The 18,904-nt window shown below is 51.6% G+C and overlaps 1 protein-coding gene across 4 annotated transcripts in view; it reads right to left on the bottom strand.

The window, feature by feature from the left end:
- The window catches only part of RPTOR (regulatory associated protein of MTOR complex 1), a 335,634-nt gene that overhangs the window by 159,676 nt on the left and 157,054 nt on the right, over positions 1-18,904 (bottom strand). For all 4 annotated transcript variants that reach the window (XM_002921791.4, XM_019802367.2, XM_034640603.1 and 1 more), the window contains one exon: positions 18,700-18,875. In XM_002921791.4, coding sequence (XP_002921837.1) covers positions 18,700-18,875 — 176 coding nt within the window. The remainder of the gene's footprint in view (positions 1-18,699; positions 18,876-18,904) is intronic.

Here is an 18,904-nt window from a genome sequence, read left to right as displayed (position 1 = left end):
AGGACAGGCCGAGTGACCCCGACAGAGAGGGACGGAGCACACAGGAGGGTTTGGTCAAGGAAAGCTGAATCTGAAAGCGTGTGACCTATGGACCTGCCAACTTCCCACGGCGGTGGGGAGAGGAGGGGTGTCGCGACACCCTGCAGACACAGCGTCTGAGTCCTCCTTGATTTCTCTGGGGCAACTTCATCCCCTGCCACCGAACACATGTCCCACAGCTCCACAAGGACACACGCTGTTGCGCCAGCTACCGGAAGGTCTGCAAGGTCCCCAGAGGAAAGCTGGTTCTCAGGTGAACTGCAGAACGGTGTCGATTACAGTGCCAGCGTGCAGCAACATCGCCTCAAGCGTCTGAAGCAGGCGGGGGTGGGGGCCGTGGCTAGAGCATAGGGTTTGGGATGGGAGGAGCCGGACGTCCGTTTAGCTCTGCTATAAATGAGGCTGTGAGCCCGGCAGCCACATGCTGAGCAGCAGTTCCTTATCAGTAACAGGCTCAGGCATCTTTGGTCCTCGGGCTATCAGCAAAAACAACGGTGAAGCCCTACGGGAAGGCACTTCACAGGTTACAGAGCACTCTGCAATTAACATTATAAAGTTCACACACCGCAGAAGCGCTCAGCCACGGTCTCACCTGTCATCGCTACGACAAGGGAAGGAGAATACGGTCACCGCACGTTGGGTCTTTCAGAACACTGCGCTTACAAACAGGACGGACGGGACCAGAACGGTCTTCAGGGTCCCAGAGCCCCTGGTTTCTTAGGATATCCTGGTGTCCTACAACATCAACAGGATAGAAGCCCTTCTAAAACTACAGGTGTTTCCAATAAATGCAACGTCAGCACTCCTTTGAGAGGACAGGCAGAAGAACTCAGGCTACAGCCTGACCTGCCCCCAAGAAGAGCCCCTGTACCTGCTCGGGACTGGCCGCGTCGCTGGCCCGTGTGGCAGGAGAGGGAACCGCTACACCAACGGCCCTGCCTTCTGCCACGGCTGCCTGGAGGTACCCGGCGAAGGCACTCAGTCCAAAGACAGGACCGCTGCATGACGGTGCACACGACGGGCAGCGAGCCGCCGCACATCTGGCTTCCAGGAAGAACAACTTCGTGGCAGCCCCATGGTGACATGTCCCCGACAAGCCCTGTCTGCTCGGAGCGCCCACGAGGAAGGATGGCCGGTGCCGGGGAAGCAAAACCAAGTCAGCAGCGGCCGACACAGGATGGGGCGGCGTGAGCTTCGTGGGCACAGCAGACTCCTGGCCGGGCACTGGCCACCGTTCCAGTAATATCCTCGTTGCACAGAGTACCCCTGGGGGCAGGCCTTGAGCGAAGCACAGGCAGAAATCAAAATAAAGGGAGGCCCTTTCCAGCAAGCTTCAAGCTCAACAATTGGCCAGGGAGTGAGAAAAAACAAGAAAAACTGACCCATAAAAAGAAGAGATATTTGAAATGACTGCTTCTCCTGCATTCACAGAAAATACTGTGTTGACAACCAGCCCACATATTAAACCCCACACCAGGAGACACTATTTACTGCGGTATAATTCAGGTGCCGCTGCGGCATGCCAGCACACTGCCCACTTTCCCGCACAGCCCACGGGGGGCGGGGGGGCGCGCGGCAGGGCGCCGGCGGAGCTCCCATTCCGGAGCAATCTATAGTGTCTATGCCGGCCTGCCCAGGTGTGGCTGCGAGGAGCACTGTCCAGGCCACTGCCTCGGCCTCCCACACTGCTGGGCTGTTGCCTCCATGCCCCAGCACCTGTGATGGGGGCGTTCTACCATAAAGACTCTTCCAGAGAGTCTGATTTCGAGACCCGCATTTTTGAAGCCCCCAACGGGTGATCAGGGAGAGCAGGATGGGAATAAAGAACACCCTCGGGACAGCGCACCCCAGGCCCCGACGGCAGCTCTGCCGCACGCAGGCCATGCCCGTCAGGGGAGGGGTTTACTTTCTCCACCCCTAGCTGTTCTCACACACCAGACGAGGACAACACACGCGTGTCCTGATGGCGGCCCCTGTGCTCACTCCCTGCGGCCTCCTGTCCCTCCGCCCTTGTCTTCTGTTGTTTTCTACTTTGTTTCTGGGGAGCACATGGAAATGAAGGTATGAGGGACAGCTGATCAGAGCGTATCTTCTTGCTCGATACCATGCGTAGTGCCTGAAACCACCCAAAGCCCCGTCTGGTGCGCACCCCGCACAGGAAGGACGCACACGTGCCCACGTGTCCAATGTCCTCCTGCGGGCTCCATGTGTCTGATGGCTCGATGCCAACTGTGCACGGGCCTAACCAGAGAGACTGCGTTCACAAGGGACGGTGTGTCATCCTCAAACAGCAGTGGGGGTGACAAAAATGCCCGAATCCCTCATCTTATAATTAATTTTAGCAAAAACTTAGATTTGCAGCAGAACATCTGCTAGTAGAGAGTTATGGGGCAGTGTGAGGTCAGAAGGGACAGCAGCCCTGCGGCGCCGCCCCGTGTCTGTCCAGGCTCGCTATGCCCTTCGAGGCGAGCACATGCCCCGCTCCCAAGGCACTAAAGCTGTGTGCTAACGCATGCTCAACGGCTTCCTCCCCACATAACAGCCACCATCCTGCCTACAAGTGCATCCAAGACAGCTAACAGACCTCACAGCCCTGTCTTTCTTTCTTTCTTTTTTTTTTTTAAAGACTTTATTTATTTATTTGACAGAGATAGAGACAGCCAACAAGAGAGGGAACACAAGCAGGGGGAGTGGGAGAGGNGTCTTTCTTTCTTTTTTTTTTTTAAAGACTTTATTTATTTGACAGAGATAGAGACAGCCAACAAGAGAGGGAACACAAGCAGGGGGAGTGGGAGAGGAAGAAGCAGGCTCATAGCAGAGGAGCCTGATGTGGGGCTCGATCCCAGAACGCCGGGATCAAGCCCTGAGCCGAAGGCAGACGCTTAACCGCTGTGCCACCCAGGCGCCCCACAACCCTGTCTTTCAATCTCACGACTGCCTCTCCCCCGTTTCTACTCGACTTCCATTAAAGCAGCCTTGTCTGGTCTCAAGTCGACCTGCCACGTTCTGACGGCAGCTCCAACAGTCCCTCTAGAACTGGCACAGGGACCGGTGACTCCCTGTCAACTGCAGTGGCCTCTCAGGCCGAGGGGTCCGCCCCCTAGTCTCTGACGGCCTTCCTCCCTGCCCATAGGATGCGCTCCCACCTTCACTCGTGCTCTCCCTGCCAGTCCTCCCAGCCCGTCTACACCGTGGTCCTGAATCTGGCTGAATAGCACCCCCGGGCCTGCCCCAGCAGAAACCTCCCCTTCCTCCTGTCATACTCACCTACACAGCCTCTCATGCCTAAAACAGCAAACTCGCATGACCCAGAGATGACCTATAGATGACCCAGCCTGCCACGTGATCTGGTGAGTCCGACACGCTCCCTTTCCCTCCTCCAGACTTAGCTAAGAGTCTGCAGCCTCCCACTACCTCCTCCGAGGTGCTCAGACCTTCTCCCGTGTCTAACACCCCATCCCACCCGGTCCCCTGTGAGTAACGTAGCTATTCCCTAGCTGTGTGTTCTTAACGAGAGGAGGGCATCAGAATGACTGGGAGAGCCTGTGAGTTACACCCGCAAACTCTGTGCCCTCCACTGACCGCGGGCAGGGCTGCGGAGGGCCAGCTGGAAGCCCCCTCGGGTCATGGCCACTCGAGTTGTGTCCACACTGGGGGGACTGCCTGTGCCCAAGCACCTGTGCACATTCCCAGCAGGACCTGCACCATGCGATTGCTGGGGTACGTGCTTGTCTTCTGAGTCAGGCTGTGTCCCTGGCTCTGGAGACCAGACCCCGGAGCAGCAGCGCACCTGTCATCACAGAGCAGATGTCTCCAGAAGAGCTCCCGAGCTTCCTGTTCGTGGCCCTCACCCTCCTTGTTGGTCACAGTCACCATCTCTTCCCTCAGACTTCAGAGGCTCTGCCACACTGGGCTGTCCACCATCACCCAAACAGTGGTCCCAGCCTACGAGCTGGACAGGATCATCTGCTCAGAGCACCGTGTCCACCTTCTCCCTGAGTGGCGGGACTTTACTCATCCCCGGAGGTTTAGAAGTGACAACACCCAGCACAGATGATGCTGCCTGCCTCTGAGGCGTGCAGAAGGAAGCGGGTCGCTGTCCTCTCCGTTCCAGGAGCAGCGTGATAAGCGTGCATGTCTCCCTAGAGGACAGGGACTCTGTTTCACAAATCTTTACACTGCAAGTACGTCTAAGGCTACCTGGAACAGAACAGGCAATCCAAAGAAGCTGTTAGTACAACGGCAGAACACGCAAACATCAGGCTGTTCCAACGACCCGCTGACAGCACCGAACATGTCACAGGGACTTAACGTGGCCACTGCATCTGGTTTGAAGGGCTCCACACCAAGTATGCCAACAGGAGGGGCACGAATGACAAGGACCAAGAACACCAAAGAAGCTGACGTCCCGTGGCTTTGTTGACTGACACATCTGTAAACAACTGGGGACACCATGCCGCCGTCTGCGTGGGTTGCACACGGTCACGTGACTCTGGGATTCAAGAAGATGCATTCAGGAGGGACCATCAATCCCATCTTAGCACAAAAAAAAATGAGAAAAAAATGGTTTTCAAAGTAAACCAATCAAATGATTGCTGTTTGGTGTCCATAAGGTTCACGAATGTTCACTATAAAATATGCAGCTGTGTGTGTTTACGCTTTTGAGAGCGATGCGGCTTTGTATTACTGATTACACGTGGAGGCGCGTGCACACTTAGGCACACAGATCAGATGACAAGTCAAAGCACCATTAAAATGCCCAGAAGTTGAGTAAGAAGATACACAAAGGCAAATAAATAGTTAACATGTCACTGTTTTATCAAATGTGATGTAATTCAGTTGCTCTGCAGGTAGGACTTCAAACAGAGATTAAAACTAATTTGGAACACGGTGATGACGGTATCCAAACACCAGAGGACAGACGGCTTTCCTCCCATTGGCCAAGGACAACCAGGAGGACTAGGAGGGGTGGGGAGTGGGGCTAGCGGGGGCATACGCTATTTTATGAGTATCATCTCAGCCAATGTTGACGTCCTGGAATTACATTCATAACTCAGCGGCTGCGAGAGCCCCACCGTGAGCTGAGCTGCACAAAATCTTTATTCTCCTGTGAACATTCCTGGTATGTTAAAAAATATTCCGTTCATGCCTGTTACCCTGCGTCTCCCATCCACACTACATACCGATGCATTCAAACTCTCACAAAAGACTCTCGGATTCACTAAACGGCCTGCAAGATCCTGTCTGAGATCATGCATTCCCTGGTTCTCTTGTTAGATAAACACTGGAGGAGAAGAGCGGATGTGAGCCAACAGTAGATTACTACAAGGTAAATAAACTCCAACACGAACCCATATTAAAAAGGCAACTTGACCTTTAAAAAAAATGTATTTAAGAAAATACTTTTCTTAGGGAAATAAGCTGATTTTCCAAAGGCCCCACGTGCCTGAAATTTGGTCTAACAGGTCATCTAAGCAGTAACTCTATAAACATGATTTCTCAGCTTTCAGCATTATCGCCGGCGCTGAGTCCTGGGCAGCACTTTAACATGGTCAGCTGAGATTAAAGAGAAACAGGAGGAGACATGATTTTAAAGTACAGGCATTTCACAGAGGGCCGTCCACCCAGTGTGTGACATGTGTGACCCCACACTGTTACGAACGGCTCGTTTCTTTTTATTGGAAAGAGGTCATATGTTGTGGGGATGGAGCACAATTTGATTATCTGTTCACCTGCTGATGGACATTTGGGTTGTTTCAGGTTTGGGATATCATCAACAGAGCCGCCAGGAACATTCACGCGCACATCCTTCTGTGGACAGAGGTTTCCTTCTCTCGGGTAAATACACAGGTATGGGATTGACGGGCCACACTTAACGTCACTGGAGATAGCCAGCCGATCCCTGACGTGGCTGTACTATTCTGCGTTCCCACTGGCAATGTATGAGAGCTCCGGACGGTCCACACTCTCCATAACACACTGCACACCTTTCAGGTGCCTGTCAGTCGTGCACGCGTCTTTTTTGTAAAGTATCTCTTCTAATCACTTGGCCATTTATTTAAAATTTGGGTGGTCTTCTTGACTTTGAAAAAGGTCTTTCTATATTCTCCGTACAGGTCTTTGTCAGACACACGTATTGTAAATCTTTCCAACGGGTGTCTTAACGGTGTCTATCAAACAGAAGTTTTTAATTTTGATGAACTTCAATGATCAATGTTTTTAATGGTTTTGTTGTTTGGGTCATGCCTAAAAAATTATCAACAATTTCTCTTATGTTTTCATCTACAAATTTTATAATTTTAACCTGTATAAGATCAGAAGTTAATTTTTCTGTAGAGTATAAAATAAGGGTGAGGGTTTTTGTTTCTCCGAATGAACAGCCAATTATTCTAGCAGCATTTGTTAAAAAGACCACCCTTTCTCCATCAGATTCCCTTGGTACCTCTGTCCGAAACCAACTGGGCATACACGTGTGGGTCTATATCTGCCCACGGGTCTCTATGGCCGTCCCTATGCCAATAGCACAAGGCACGACTACTAACTACATGAAGTCTCGAAATAAACCAATGTGCCTCTTTTTCAAAATTGTTTTGGCTAACACCCTTTGCATTTCTATATAGAATTAAAGTTCAACTTGTCAATTTCTTTTAAAAAATAGGATTAAAAAAAGAGGATTCTAACTGGGATTGAACTGGATCTATAGATCAAGTTGGGTAGATTTAAAATACTGAGTGTCTCACTACTAAGTACAGTGTAATTCTCCACATACACGTGTCTTTCTCTGCGGTATTCTGTACGTCATGGGCACAGGTCTGGTACATGTTTTGTTAAGTTCATCCCAAGTACTTCAGAATTTTGATGCCACAGCCAATCATATTTTTAAATTTCAACTTCCAACTGTTTGTCGTTGCTATACCAAAATGCAACTGATGTGGGGTATCGATCTTATACTTAGAACCTTGGTACAATAAATTAGTAATTCCAGAAACGTTTTTGCAGACTTCTCGTGATTTTCTATGTAGACAACCATGTTGTCTACAAATAAGTAGTTTTATTTCTCTGCCGATCTGCAGGCCCTTTTATTTCCTTCTAGCTTTACTGCACCAGCCAGAACTTCTGGTACAATACTGAACAGTAATGGTGAGAGTGAACTCGTAGTCTTGTTTCCAGCCTTCCAGGGACAACACTTAACCTTTCACCATTCCGTGCAGTGTTAGCTACAGGCTTTTCCTATATGCCTTTTAGGGATTGAGAATGTTTGCTTCCATTCCTAGTTTCTGAATTGGTTTGTCATGAATGGGTGTCAAATTTTGTCAAATGCTTTTTATGCATCTATTGGTTTTTCTCTTTTATTCTGGAAAAGGATTGTGAATCCATCCATAATATTATATACATTACAATGAATCGAGTGTACTGATTTGTACTTGATAAACAAACCTTTCATTCCTAAGATAAACCTTGCTTGATCTTAACACTTTATCCCTTCTATATACTCACAGACTTCATTTGCTCATATTTTGTTAAGGATTTTTACACCTGTGTTAATGAGAAATTCTGGTCTGTAAGTTTTTCTTTCCCCCCCCTATAGTGTTTGTCTGACTTTGATGTTCAGGGAAAGTTTGCCTCCAGAATGGGATAGAAAATGATCCCCTTCCTCTATTTTCTGAAAGAGTTTGTATAACATTTGAGAATTCATCAGTATCGACATCTGGGCCTGGAGTTTTCTTTGTGAGGCTTTTAACCGTAATTCAGTTTCTTTCTGAGATACAAACTCTCCAGATTTTCTTTTTCCTCTTGTGCCAGGTTTGGTAATTTGTGTCTTTCACAGAATTCATCCATTTCATCTAAGATGCAGAATTTATTGGAATAAAGTCCTTCATACTTAAAAAGATTCCCTTGTAACCCTTTTAATGCTTGTGGGGTCTGTGGGGATGCCCCGTTTTTACTTCTTATATAGCTAATCTGTGTCTCCTTTGTGGTCTTGACCATTCCAAACAATTTTATTGAACTTTTCAAAAATTATCATCTAGTTTCATGGGTTTCTAGATTTTTCTGGTACATTTTCTGTTTATTTTTGCCCTTTTAAAAAAATTTCTTTTCTTTTACTTATAGTTTAATGAGTTTTTCTTTTTTTGGTCTTACAGATAAAGACCATACAATTTGGACTTTTCAAATTAAAATCTATAAATATGATTATGATTTTGAGATCAGTTATGTGTGTGTGTAGATACATATATACCTGGTACATATAAACCTCGTTCACCAATTCTACCTGCTGCTTACCTGATATTTTACCCATGATTCCCTAGAAACGTCAGTCTCTCTCACAAACAGGGCGAAGAGAAAGGTCATCATGTGTGTCTCTAAGTGGACCTTTGCAAGCATTTCCATGTACCACTAAGAAAGAAAGGGTGCTGCCAATTAAACAGACATGGAATTTACTGTAAGATGGCGCTGGGTCTTGGAGATGCTCAATGTGAGAGTGTGCATCCTAGAATCGTTGGAATATGAGAGATGGTCCACACTGTAGAGGGATAATTACACGTTTTTGTGTTTTCTGCTGCTTACTTGTCCTACTGATGGCCAGCACTTCTAGTCCTGCAGCAGTGCCAGACAGAATCCTCGCCTTGTTCCCAGCCTCAAAGGGAAGGTGTCGCAAGTTCTTCCACCAAGCATGTTTGCTGAAGAGCTTGATAGAGCCCTTCTCAAGTTAGGTGAGCTGCTGAGACCTTTACTTAAACATGGATCTCAACTCCCACCATATCGCCACCAAAGTGAAAGAAAAGGAGAAAGAAAGACCACTGGGGACAAAATTATAGCAAAGGAGAGAGGTGGGGCACCTAGGTGGCACAGTCGGCTAAGTGTCTGACTCTTGGTTTCAGCTCAGGTTGTGATCTCAGGGTCGGAGACCAAGCCCCGCGTCGGGCCCTGCATTCACGTGGAGTCTGCTTGAGATTTTCTCTACCTCTCCCTCTGCCCTTCCTGCTCGTGCTTGCTCTCTTGCTCTCTCTCTCTCTCAATAAATCAAAAAATCTTTAAAAAAAAAAAAAGAAGAAGAAGAGAGGCAGTCACCAGGCAGGCAGAGCCCACACCGGCGTCTGGCGTCCACCCGGGTGTGAGTCCGGGCTCCGGCAGTTACTACCGGAGGTGACCCCCGCCCCCCCAGGCCTGCCATAGGGCTGACCGAGCTGACCCGTGCGGCGGCACCAATGATGCCTAGTCTGTGTGAGCCACTCTCATCACCGAGATGTTAGCGCTTCGGCCAACGAGAAGAATGAGTCGGGCCAGTCGTAATGACTCAGCAGGAGAGAGAGGGCTGAAACCAGTCACCCCAGACCGGGGAAAGGCCAGAGAGAGGTCAGCCGCTCAGAGCGCAACGCCGGAAGGCGGGAGGCAGGCACAGGCTCGCTTGAAAGAGGAGCTGCCAATGAGAACGTGGGTCTGACTTTGTATGGGGAGGGGCGGGAGCCCCGAGATTCCCCTGCCTGTCGTGGAATTTTGGGGAGTTCCCCAGACCTGCCGGGGTGGTGGACACCGAACAGCTATGGGCTGCCTCTCCCTGCAGGGCCTTCTTTCTGCGTATTATGGCATTTCCCCCAGCTCTGTAAAGGGGAACACCTTGTCTTTCTTCAACATTAATCCTTGTGTTCTGACTACACGTACTCATCTGAGCCCGCTTTAGCCATGTCCCACAGCTAAGAAGAGCCCCGCTACCGCCCCCATATTCTACTAGCTTTGAGTAGTTCACAGTATTTTTAAAGTACTTCCTCTTTAACGGTTTTCAGAGTAAAATTTTAGTTTTCAGAACTTTTTTCCAAGCTCTTTTTCCGTGACTGAGCTCCAACTTCATTGCATGGTGGTCTGAGAACAGAGGGGACACGACAGCGACGCCCCACAGTTAGGACAGCTTGCTCTACANCGACGCCCCGCAGTTAGGACAGCTTGCTCTACAGCCCAGCACACGGGGTATTTCTGTGGACTGGCCACGTGTGCTAAAAACGTGCACGCGTGTTTGGGGCCTATATGGTCCTCTATGCCGCTAAGCTCCCTGTTCATTAATCCTCGTACTGAATCTTCCCGACTTTGCCTACTTGCTGCCTCCCTGGCACCGCCGTTTCTTCACTCCTCATCTGTCCGTGGCTCCTTCCGTCCTCGTCAGAGTTCAGGGCCATACTGCCAGGTGTGCAGAGTCGTGTCGGCGAGTCTTCCTGGTCTCCTGCGCTTTCTCACCATAAAACACTCTTCTTTGTTCCTCTCATGTCCTATCTCGGGCCCTGCTCGGACTCGTTAAAACTCCAGCTCTCTTTCGGTTCGTATTTGCTTCTTTGCAAATCCTGTGATTTTCAGCCTTTCAGATGTTTCGTTTGCCATATCGCAGTGAATCTTCTCCAACATGAGAATCACTGTCCTTTGAGAGATGAATTCAACTCACTTATAGTTAGATCACCACTTTTATTTCAAAACTGATTTTGGCTGCCTTATTTCACATTTTCTATTTACCATGCTTTTCTTTTCTCTTTTTCTGCCTTCTTTTAGGGAAAAATTTTCTCTCCTTCTGTGAAAATTATACCTTCTATTTTCATTGTTTTGGTGGTTTTGTCTAACATCTCGGACTGATCCGACAGTCAGTTTCCATAATTGATATCTTCACTATCTTTGATTTCTGACATTCACTTGGTCCTTCTGGTCTCTCCCTCTTCCCGTCTGTCTCATTGGTGGGAACTCCGGCCCTGCTTCCAGCACTCTCTGTCCTCGGCCAAGTCCACAATGCTGCTTGTCAGCACACCTGCTGCGTTCCTTATTCCGTCAGTTATATTCTTCATGCTCCCTATGTCCTGTCTCTTCCTTACATTCACGGTAGTCTCCTCTGTCATCACGTTGTCATTCATCCTCTCTAAATTCTTCCTCTGCCTTCTAGAGATGCAGGCTAGGGTCACCTTCTTTCTCTCCTTCCCTCCCTCCTTCCTCTGTACCCATCCAGGACCGTGGGGCGAGCAGCCACACAGCCAGGAGGCCCACCCCCAGACTGTCCTTGCCTGCGCCCTCGAGTGCTCGTGCTCCCTGCCGTCTCTGCCTCGGCTTCCTCTCCCCTTCTCCAGTCGTCTCAGCCATCCCCAAGGGTCCCCACATCTCTGGCTCATGGCCGAATGGATTCCCAGAAGGATCCATCGGTGTTGCTGCCCGTGGCAGCCTGAGGAGTAGGTCTAGGGTCGGGGAGCCAGGGAGTGCTCACAGGGGTCAGAGGTCAGCAGCCCTGCCATCTCTGCTCCTTTAGCTCTCTTTCCTAGCAGCATACGGCAGATTTCTGCACGTGGCCTTTCTTTAAAGGAGCTCTGTCACGTACATTATGGCACTCGCCCTGATGAATGTATGTCAACAGACTGCAACAGTGAGCACACACGGTCTGGTCTGGAGGAAATGCCTTCCTCAGCATGGGCACATGACCCATCACATAACCAGAAAGACTCTGGAAGCTCCCATGGGGCCCATGCAGCAGGACCAGAGTGTGGCTGAGGCCTTATTGTGAAGACCTCCAGAGAGGAAAACCATTTAAATAAATTCCGAATTAAAGTTCCCTCTACTAAGGCCTAAAACACAAAGTGGGACATTATGACAAAGTCCTGGTAGGAGTTTTGTTGTCTGGTGTGTCTGGATTGCCTCATTCTCTGGGAGGGTCCCTGAGTGTCTCTACCTTCAAGTGTTTCAAGTAAGGCAGAGGCATTTTACTCAGCTTTTTAGACGAAGCTACAAAGTCCCTACCACGGAGAGCACTGAACGGTAGAAAATTTGTTCTCTAGCCAAGAAGCTCTGTTTCGGAGACCAGTTGACCCCATCACCAAAAACCAGCAGGAATTTATGTCTCTAAAGGTAATTCTGATGGAGTCTTGGCTGAATCTTCAAGAAAAACAGAAAACAAGTTTTTGTGGCACAGTTGGTTCAGTGTCCAAATCTTGATTTTGACTCGGGTCATGATCTCAGGGTCATGAGATAGAGCCCTGTATCGGGCTCCGCACTCAGTGTGGAGTCTGCTTGAGATTCTCTCTCCCTCTCCCTCTGCTCCCCTACCCCCACTCATGCACACTTGTGCACGAGCGCTTTCTCTCGCTCTCAAGTAAATTAATTAAATCCAAGAAAGAAAGAAGGAAGGAAGGAAGGAAGGAAGGAAAGAAAGAAAGAAAGAAAGAAAGAAAGAAAGAAAGAAAGAAAGAAAGAAAGGAAGGAAGAAAGAAAGGAAGAGAAAAAGAAAAGTACAAAGCAAATGTCACAGCCAGTGTTGGGCTGAGGTAAGCATGCACTCACGGCCAGATACGCGACCGCAGCCTGGTGCCTGCCTCCCGCCTTCCGGCGTTGCGCTCTGAGCGGCTGACCTCTCTCTGGCCTTTCCCCGGTCCGGGGTGACTGGTTTCAGCCCTCTCTCTCCTGCTGAGTCATTACGACTGGCCCGACTCGTTCTTCTCGTTGGCCGAAGAGCTAACATCTCGGTGATGAGAGCGGCTCACACGGACCAGGCATCATCGGTGCCGCCGCACGGGTCAGCTCGGTCAGCCCTATGGCGGGCCTGGGGGGGCGGGGGGCACCTCCGGTAGTAACTGCCGGAGCCCGGACTCACACCCGGGTGGACGCCAGACGCCAGTGTGGGCTCTGCCTGCCTGGTGACTGCCTCTCTCGTTCGCCTCTCTCGCTGGGTAAACACGAGGGCGAGACTTCCCATGTGGACAAATCTACATTAATCCTGCATCGTTAACATTTAAACTCCTTGAAATTCCTCAATTTAATTGAAAGGAAGGAAACAAGTTTCTTGACCTCTCTTCAATCCAAAATAACGTCTATCGTTCTCTTTAATAAACAATACAATTCCATGCCGTGCAGTACAACGGGTATCAATCTGTTTTTACAGCGAGTCCCACAGCAAATTAGGTAGCACTGAGTCATAATTTTCAGTAGTACACAATATGCCCGTGATAAATTTAAAATGGCATTCTGCCACCCATCCGAGAATGAGAAAAGGCCAAGGAAAACATATACTTTAGACCCTTACGCCGCACTGACATACAGGGTGAGCAAGGTAATCACTTCCTTAGGGAACAATGTACTTGCTCATTTCAGAATTACTGAAATTACCAGTTTCTGAAAATAAGAGAGACTGAAGCAAAACACGAAGAGAAAATCAGAAAACAACATTTTCCAACAACTGCTTCATCCTCAAATAAGATTCATAAATACACTTGCCACCAAATGTGCACACACACATCTTGTACGTAGAAAGCAAGACTATCGTATGTGTATACAGCATACGACAGTCCCCACAGCTGAGCCTGGTGTAATGAGCGCAGTGTCGTTAAGGAGAAGGGAGGAGGGAGGAGGGAGAAGGCCTGTTTTTAGGTTATTTCCTGACCAGTAGATGAGGACAGCAGTCACCTGCAGATAAAATCCTGGTTCCATTTTCTAAAGTAGCGGCCCGCAAGGCAGGACCCGCCGCCTGTTTTCACAAATAAGTTTTACTGCAGCACAGCTCCACTCATCTGCGCACATACCGCGCGTGGCTCTTCTGTGCCGCATCNTGTGGCTCTTCCGTGCCGCATCAGCACAGCTGGGACCCTCGGGCCCACGGAGCCCAAACGACTTGCTATCTGGCCCTTTACAGAAGAAGTGGGCACACCCCTACCCTAGAGTTACTCTGAGCTCCCCTACCTTTATTTACCGGAATCCTAAATCCTAAAGTCCTAGGCTTTGGTTAAAAAAACACAAAACATCAATACAGTGAAGTCCTATGCAGCCATTGCAAATGATGTTTACTAAGAGTTGCCTAACGGTCTAGGATAAATTTACTATAATGCCAAAGATAAAGTAAAAGAAACTGCAGATGCAGCCCCACGACCTCACACAGAGATGGACACACAGAGAGCCCCACGACCTCACACAGAGATGCACGTGCACAGGGGCCCACGACCTCACATAGAGATGCACTGCACAGGGGCCCATGACCTCACACAGAGATGTACGCATGCAGACAGTCCCACGACCTCACACAGAGATGCACGCACACAGGGTCCCACGACCTCACACAGAGATGGACGCGCACAGGGCCCCACGACCTCACACAGAGATGGACACACAGAGAGCCCCACGACCTCACACAGAGATGCACGCACGCAGACAGTCCCACGACCTCACACAGAGATGGACACACAGAGAGCCCCACGACCTCACACAGAGATGCACGCACGCAGACAGTCCCACGACCTCACACAGAGATGGACACACAGAGAGCCCCACGACCTCACACAGAGATGCACGCACGCAGACAGTCCCACGACCTCACACAGAGATGGACACACAGAGAGCCCCACGACCTCACACAGAGATGCACGCACGCAGACAGTCCCACGACCTCACACAGAGATGGACACACAGAGAGCCCCACGACCTCACACAGAGATGCACGCACGCAGACAGTCCCACGACCTCACACAGAGATGGACACACAGAGAGCCCCACGACCTCACACAGAGATGCACGCACGCAGACAGTCCCACGACCTCACACAGAGATGGACACACAGAGAGCCCCACGACCTCACACAGAGATGCACGCACGCAGACAGTCCCACGACCTCACACAGAGATGGACACACAGAGAGCCCCACGACCTCACACAGAGATGCACGCACGCAGACAGTCCCACGACCTCACACAGAGATGGACACACAGAGAGCCCCACGACCTCACACAGAGATGCACGCACGCAGACAGTCCCACGACCTCACACAGAGATGGACACACAGAGAGCCCCACGACCTCACACAGAGATGCACGCACGCAGACAGTCCCACGACCTCACACAGAGATGCACGCGCACAGAGAAAAAGACTGATGGGAAAAACACCAATGAGTTAACACTCATTGTGTTAAAGATGGTAAAATCTTGAATAATCTTTCCTTCTTTTTTGCTCTTTAGGTGATTTCTACAAAGAATGTATATTCCACTTTAAGTTGGAAGATACTGACTTTTTACAGGAAAAAACAAAGCCTTACCCCTTAAAGTATAAATGAGCACTACCTACCAAACTGTTTTCCTTTCTCCATTTAAAAAAAGCTGGCGGGGGGCGCCTGGGTGGCACAGGGGTTAAGCGTCTGCCTTCAGCTCAGGGCGTGATCCCGGCGTTGTGGGATCAAGCCCCACATCAGGCTCTTTTGCTATGAGCCTGCTTCTTCCTCTCCCACTCCCCCTGCTTGTGTTCCCTCTCTAGCTGGCTGTCTCTATCTCTGTCAAATAAATAAAAATCTTTAAAAAAAAAAAAAAAGCTGGTGGTTTTTAACTTGGCTATTGTAGACAAGTGCACGCTTCACCCAATGAGGCTTCTGATAACATGGTTTATGGCCATCATAAGGACAGTCCTGTGGCACAGAGTGGTTTACTGTAAGAGGTCCTCCCACTTGGGAGAGTGCCTCGTTGTTCTGACAGTGGTCATCTGATGACCATCCCCTGCAGCTGTGACCTACTGATTCCAACGTCCATCTGATGGTGACCGTGTGAGTTTGAGTTGTTTTTCACAGTGCTTGCTACTAAATGCTTACTTTTTACAAGTTTTAATCTTTTCCTAACTCTAAAAAAGATCTCAGGTCACTCCTGAGATAATGCATCATGTCTTGGCAGGGTGAAAGCCTACGCCCCGGTCGGAGGGCAGGGACCCACTCTAGAATTTGCACAGGTCGACAGGCATCTGAGTGACAGCAGCTTCCCTAGTGAACGCCAAGTCCTTCCTGACCAAGATGGAAAGGAGAGTGCTGGAGACGCGGGCAGAAGAACATCCATCACTGAGCTGGCGGCAGGTGTGCTGGGGGCAAGGATGGAGGGAGGGGGGCACAGATTCCCTTCCAGGCTCCTCGTGCCTTCTCTCTTCCCTCCCTTCCTACATCTCCATCACCTGCCCGAAAACCTGCAAGTGCCCCGTGAGAGTCCCATCAAATCAGCCGCAGCCGGGGGTGGGGGAGGCAGGTGCTCCCTGAGCACCCCTGGCTCACAGCAGGCACTCCAGTCGGGGTGCACAGAGGCAGGAAGGGCAGGAAGTCCTGGAGGGAGGGGCGGGAAGGTGAGTGGAATTGAGGCCTGCTCCCCAGGAGATTCCAAGACGCATCTGCAGGGGCTCCTGCCCACAGATTCCCACCTTCCTGCGGACGCCTTCGACCAGATCGGGACCAGACCGGGACCAGACCGGGACCGGATCAGGCTGTGGGAAGGCCTGAGTGTGGCCCTGCCTCCCCACCATTCCATGGATCGTCTCCCTGCAGCACTATTCTTACTAAGTCATGTTCCCACAGAAACACCATCCGGGCTCTCCCGGCCAGTCCTCCAAGTCCAGGTCTGTGGCTCAGTGTTCAAAGCACCCCCAGCTGATGCGGACCACCCTCGACCTACACCCCTCCCCACACCTTCCTATGTAATTAGGCCAATGCATGTGCTTACTCTTCTCAGGCACACGTGCCAGCCCTGGCGATGGCCACCCCGACGGGCGGCATCTCCTCTACAGGTCTCGCTGGCCCTCAGAGGTCTGCGTCCCTGGGAACGCGAGAGCCCCTGGTGCATGCGTGCATTCAGTCCTGACCCTGTGCAGCCTGCGACACTCCGATGCCCTCTGCCTCGCGTCAAGCTCCCACGTACATCGTTAGTTTTCAGGCCAGAGCTTGTCTCCTCAGCTGGAATCTTGGATCTGTAAGGGCAACACGCTTCTCTGCCTCTCCTACAGTGCCCAGTGTAGGACTGAAGTACACCGTGGGATTTAGTCAATTATTTTTTAGACGATGAAAAGAATGAATGGACTCCTGAGTCATCTGGACCAGAGATCTTCCTGTGGTCGCGTCACACGGCCTATAATCTTTCCTGGCAGCCACCAAACAGTACAGACAGTTACAGAGGAAACCTCATAAACCACCTCATGAGCGAAGACCCACATTCAGAGAGCCACACCTGCAGGCAGGGAGCTGACAGGTGGAGCCCGCCTATCCTCCTGGTGGGCAGGTGCCGCTCGGCCTGAGTGTCTGCCTCTTCCCCATGTCCTGGGGACGTGGCCGTGTTACCCTCCGGAAGCCGCACCGCTGCCAACCTCTCCCTGCAGGTGGGAGCGTCCATCTCTCTCTGTGCCGCCTGCCCTTCTGGCCTGTTCTCTGTCCCTCCCGGCTGCTGCCCTGAACTCCTCAATGTCCCCTTCCAGCCGATGCAGGCTGCAGCCGCCCTCCCCTGCCACGAACCCCATCCCTGTGTTCCTTCTTCCTATGTCTCCATTGGGCATGTTTTTATATTCCTGCTTTGCAGTCCCGCCTCCTGCTTCTAGCGTCTTCCTTCATTTCCCCATCACGTGCTGGTGGACGTTCAACAGCTTTTTTTCTGTGCTGGCCGTGCCCTGCAGTGTTGATTTCTGCTTCTCGGGGCGCAGTGGGGAACATCCCTAGGCAGACCCTGGTCCGTGTCAGCTGGGGGATGAGCCCGGGCTGCTGAGGGGCACGGTGGGTCACCCCTTTGCCGGGCCCTCTGGGCAGCTCCTCCCCACTCACTGCTCAGNTCTGTGCTGGCCGTGCCCTGCAGTGTTGATTTCTGCTTCTCGGGGCACAGTGGGGAACATCCCTAGGCAGACCCTGGTCCGTGTCAGCTGGGGGATGAGCCCAGGCTGCTGAGGGGCACGGTGGGTCACCCCTTTGCCGGGCCCTCTGGGCAGCTCCTCCCCACTCACTGCTCAGGGGTGAGTCACCCTACAGGAGGCTCTCCCTGGGATTTGGGGGCAAGGGTGAGGGTGGCAGAGGGGTGCTGCTCGGCCAGCCCTGCACTGTTAACGTCTGTCTGGGGGTGCTAGGCTGACGGGGACACTGCTACAGAGAGGCAAAGAGGCAAGTCCACGCAAGCAGCTCGGGCCCTCCGAGGTCTCCCCAGCGGCTGCTCGCTGCACTATCGAGCCCCGGGGTCTACATGTGTTTCGCTGCTTCTCTAGACCTGTGGTCTGTGCGTCTCCCGGTAGAAAGCCCTGGAAAGCGCCCCCAGAGCGCAGGCAACAGCACCCAGCTGCGTGCTTCTCCTGCGCCCCCTGACGCGGGCTCGTCCCCCGGCTGCACAACAGCACTACACGGAAGCTTCTCAGCGACACACAAAACGGGAAAGGAGGGAATAAAGGAGCGGCAGGTGGCCGGCGGCAGAGCCTGATTTGGAAACCAGAGCCCACACGTCCCATGGTGGGTCCCACAGTGACACGGGGTCTTTAAAGCAGGTTCTACTGTTTGGAGTGTCCCACCCACGTCCACCCGTGTCCTCGGTCGTGTTCTCGAGAGCACTGGGCCGCAACAAAGAGCACAGTAGGAAAGGATCACGATTCGGTGTACGGCCAGGAATCACCTGAAAGGTCCTGCAGCCAGCTCTCCTCGTCATGACAGCCTGAGCTCCAGAACGACCACGCTGCTGCTAAGGGCACTCCCACAACTGACCGGTACGCGGAGGGTGCGCTTGGGCATCACAAAGCAACAAACCGCACGCGCCTCTGACCCGTGGGGAAAGCCTGAGCCTCGGGTGGCTGTTTACGCCCGTCGCTGGCGTCTGTGAAACCCAGGCAGATCCCTGGGATCCACGTCACCCGGGTCCCCGGGGGAAGCCCAGGTCACGGCAGGAGCCACTTACCAGCGCAGGGCGATTTTGATGGGGGTGGTGAGGCAGGACGTGAAGAGGTCGGCCGGGAGGTCGGGGATCATGGGCAGCAGCTCGCTGGCCTCGCAGGCAGCCAGCTGGATGCAATTCTTCATGGACGGGGGCAGAGGCATCTGCGCCAGCGGGTGGTTCGGGTTAATGGCCGCGACCTGCAGGGCAGAGCATTAAGGGAAAGAGC

Source organism: Ailuropoda melanoleuca, chromosome 13, assembly GCF_002007445.2.
Source record: "Ailuropoda melanoleuca isolate Jingjing chromosome 13, ASM200744v2, whole genome shotgun sequence".
NCBI classification, from domain to species: Eukaryota; Metazoa; Chordata; class Mammalia; order Carnivora; family Ursidae; genus Ailuropoda; species Ailuropoda melanoleuca.
Note: the sequence above shows the minus strand (reverse complement) of the source record. Positions and strands in the feature narration are given on the sequence as shown.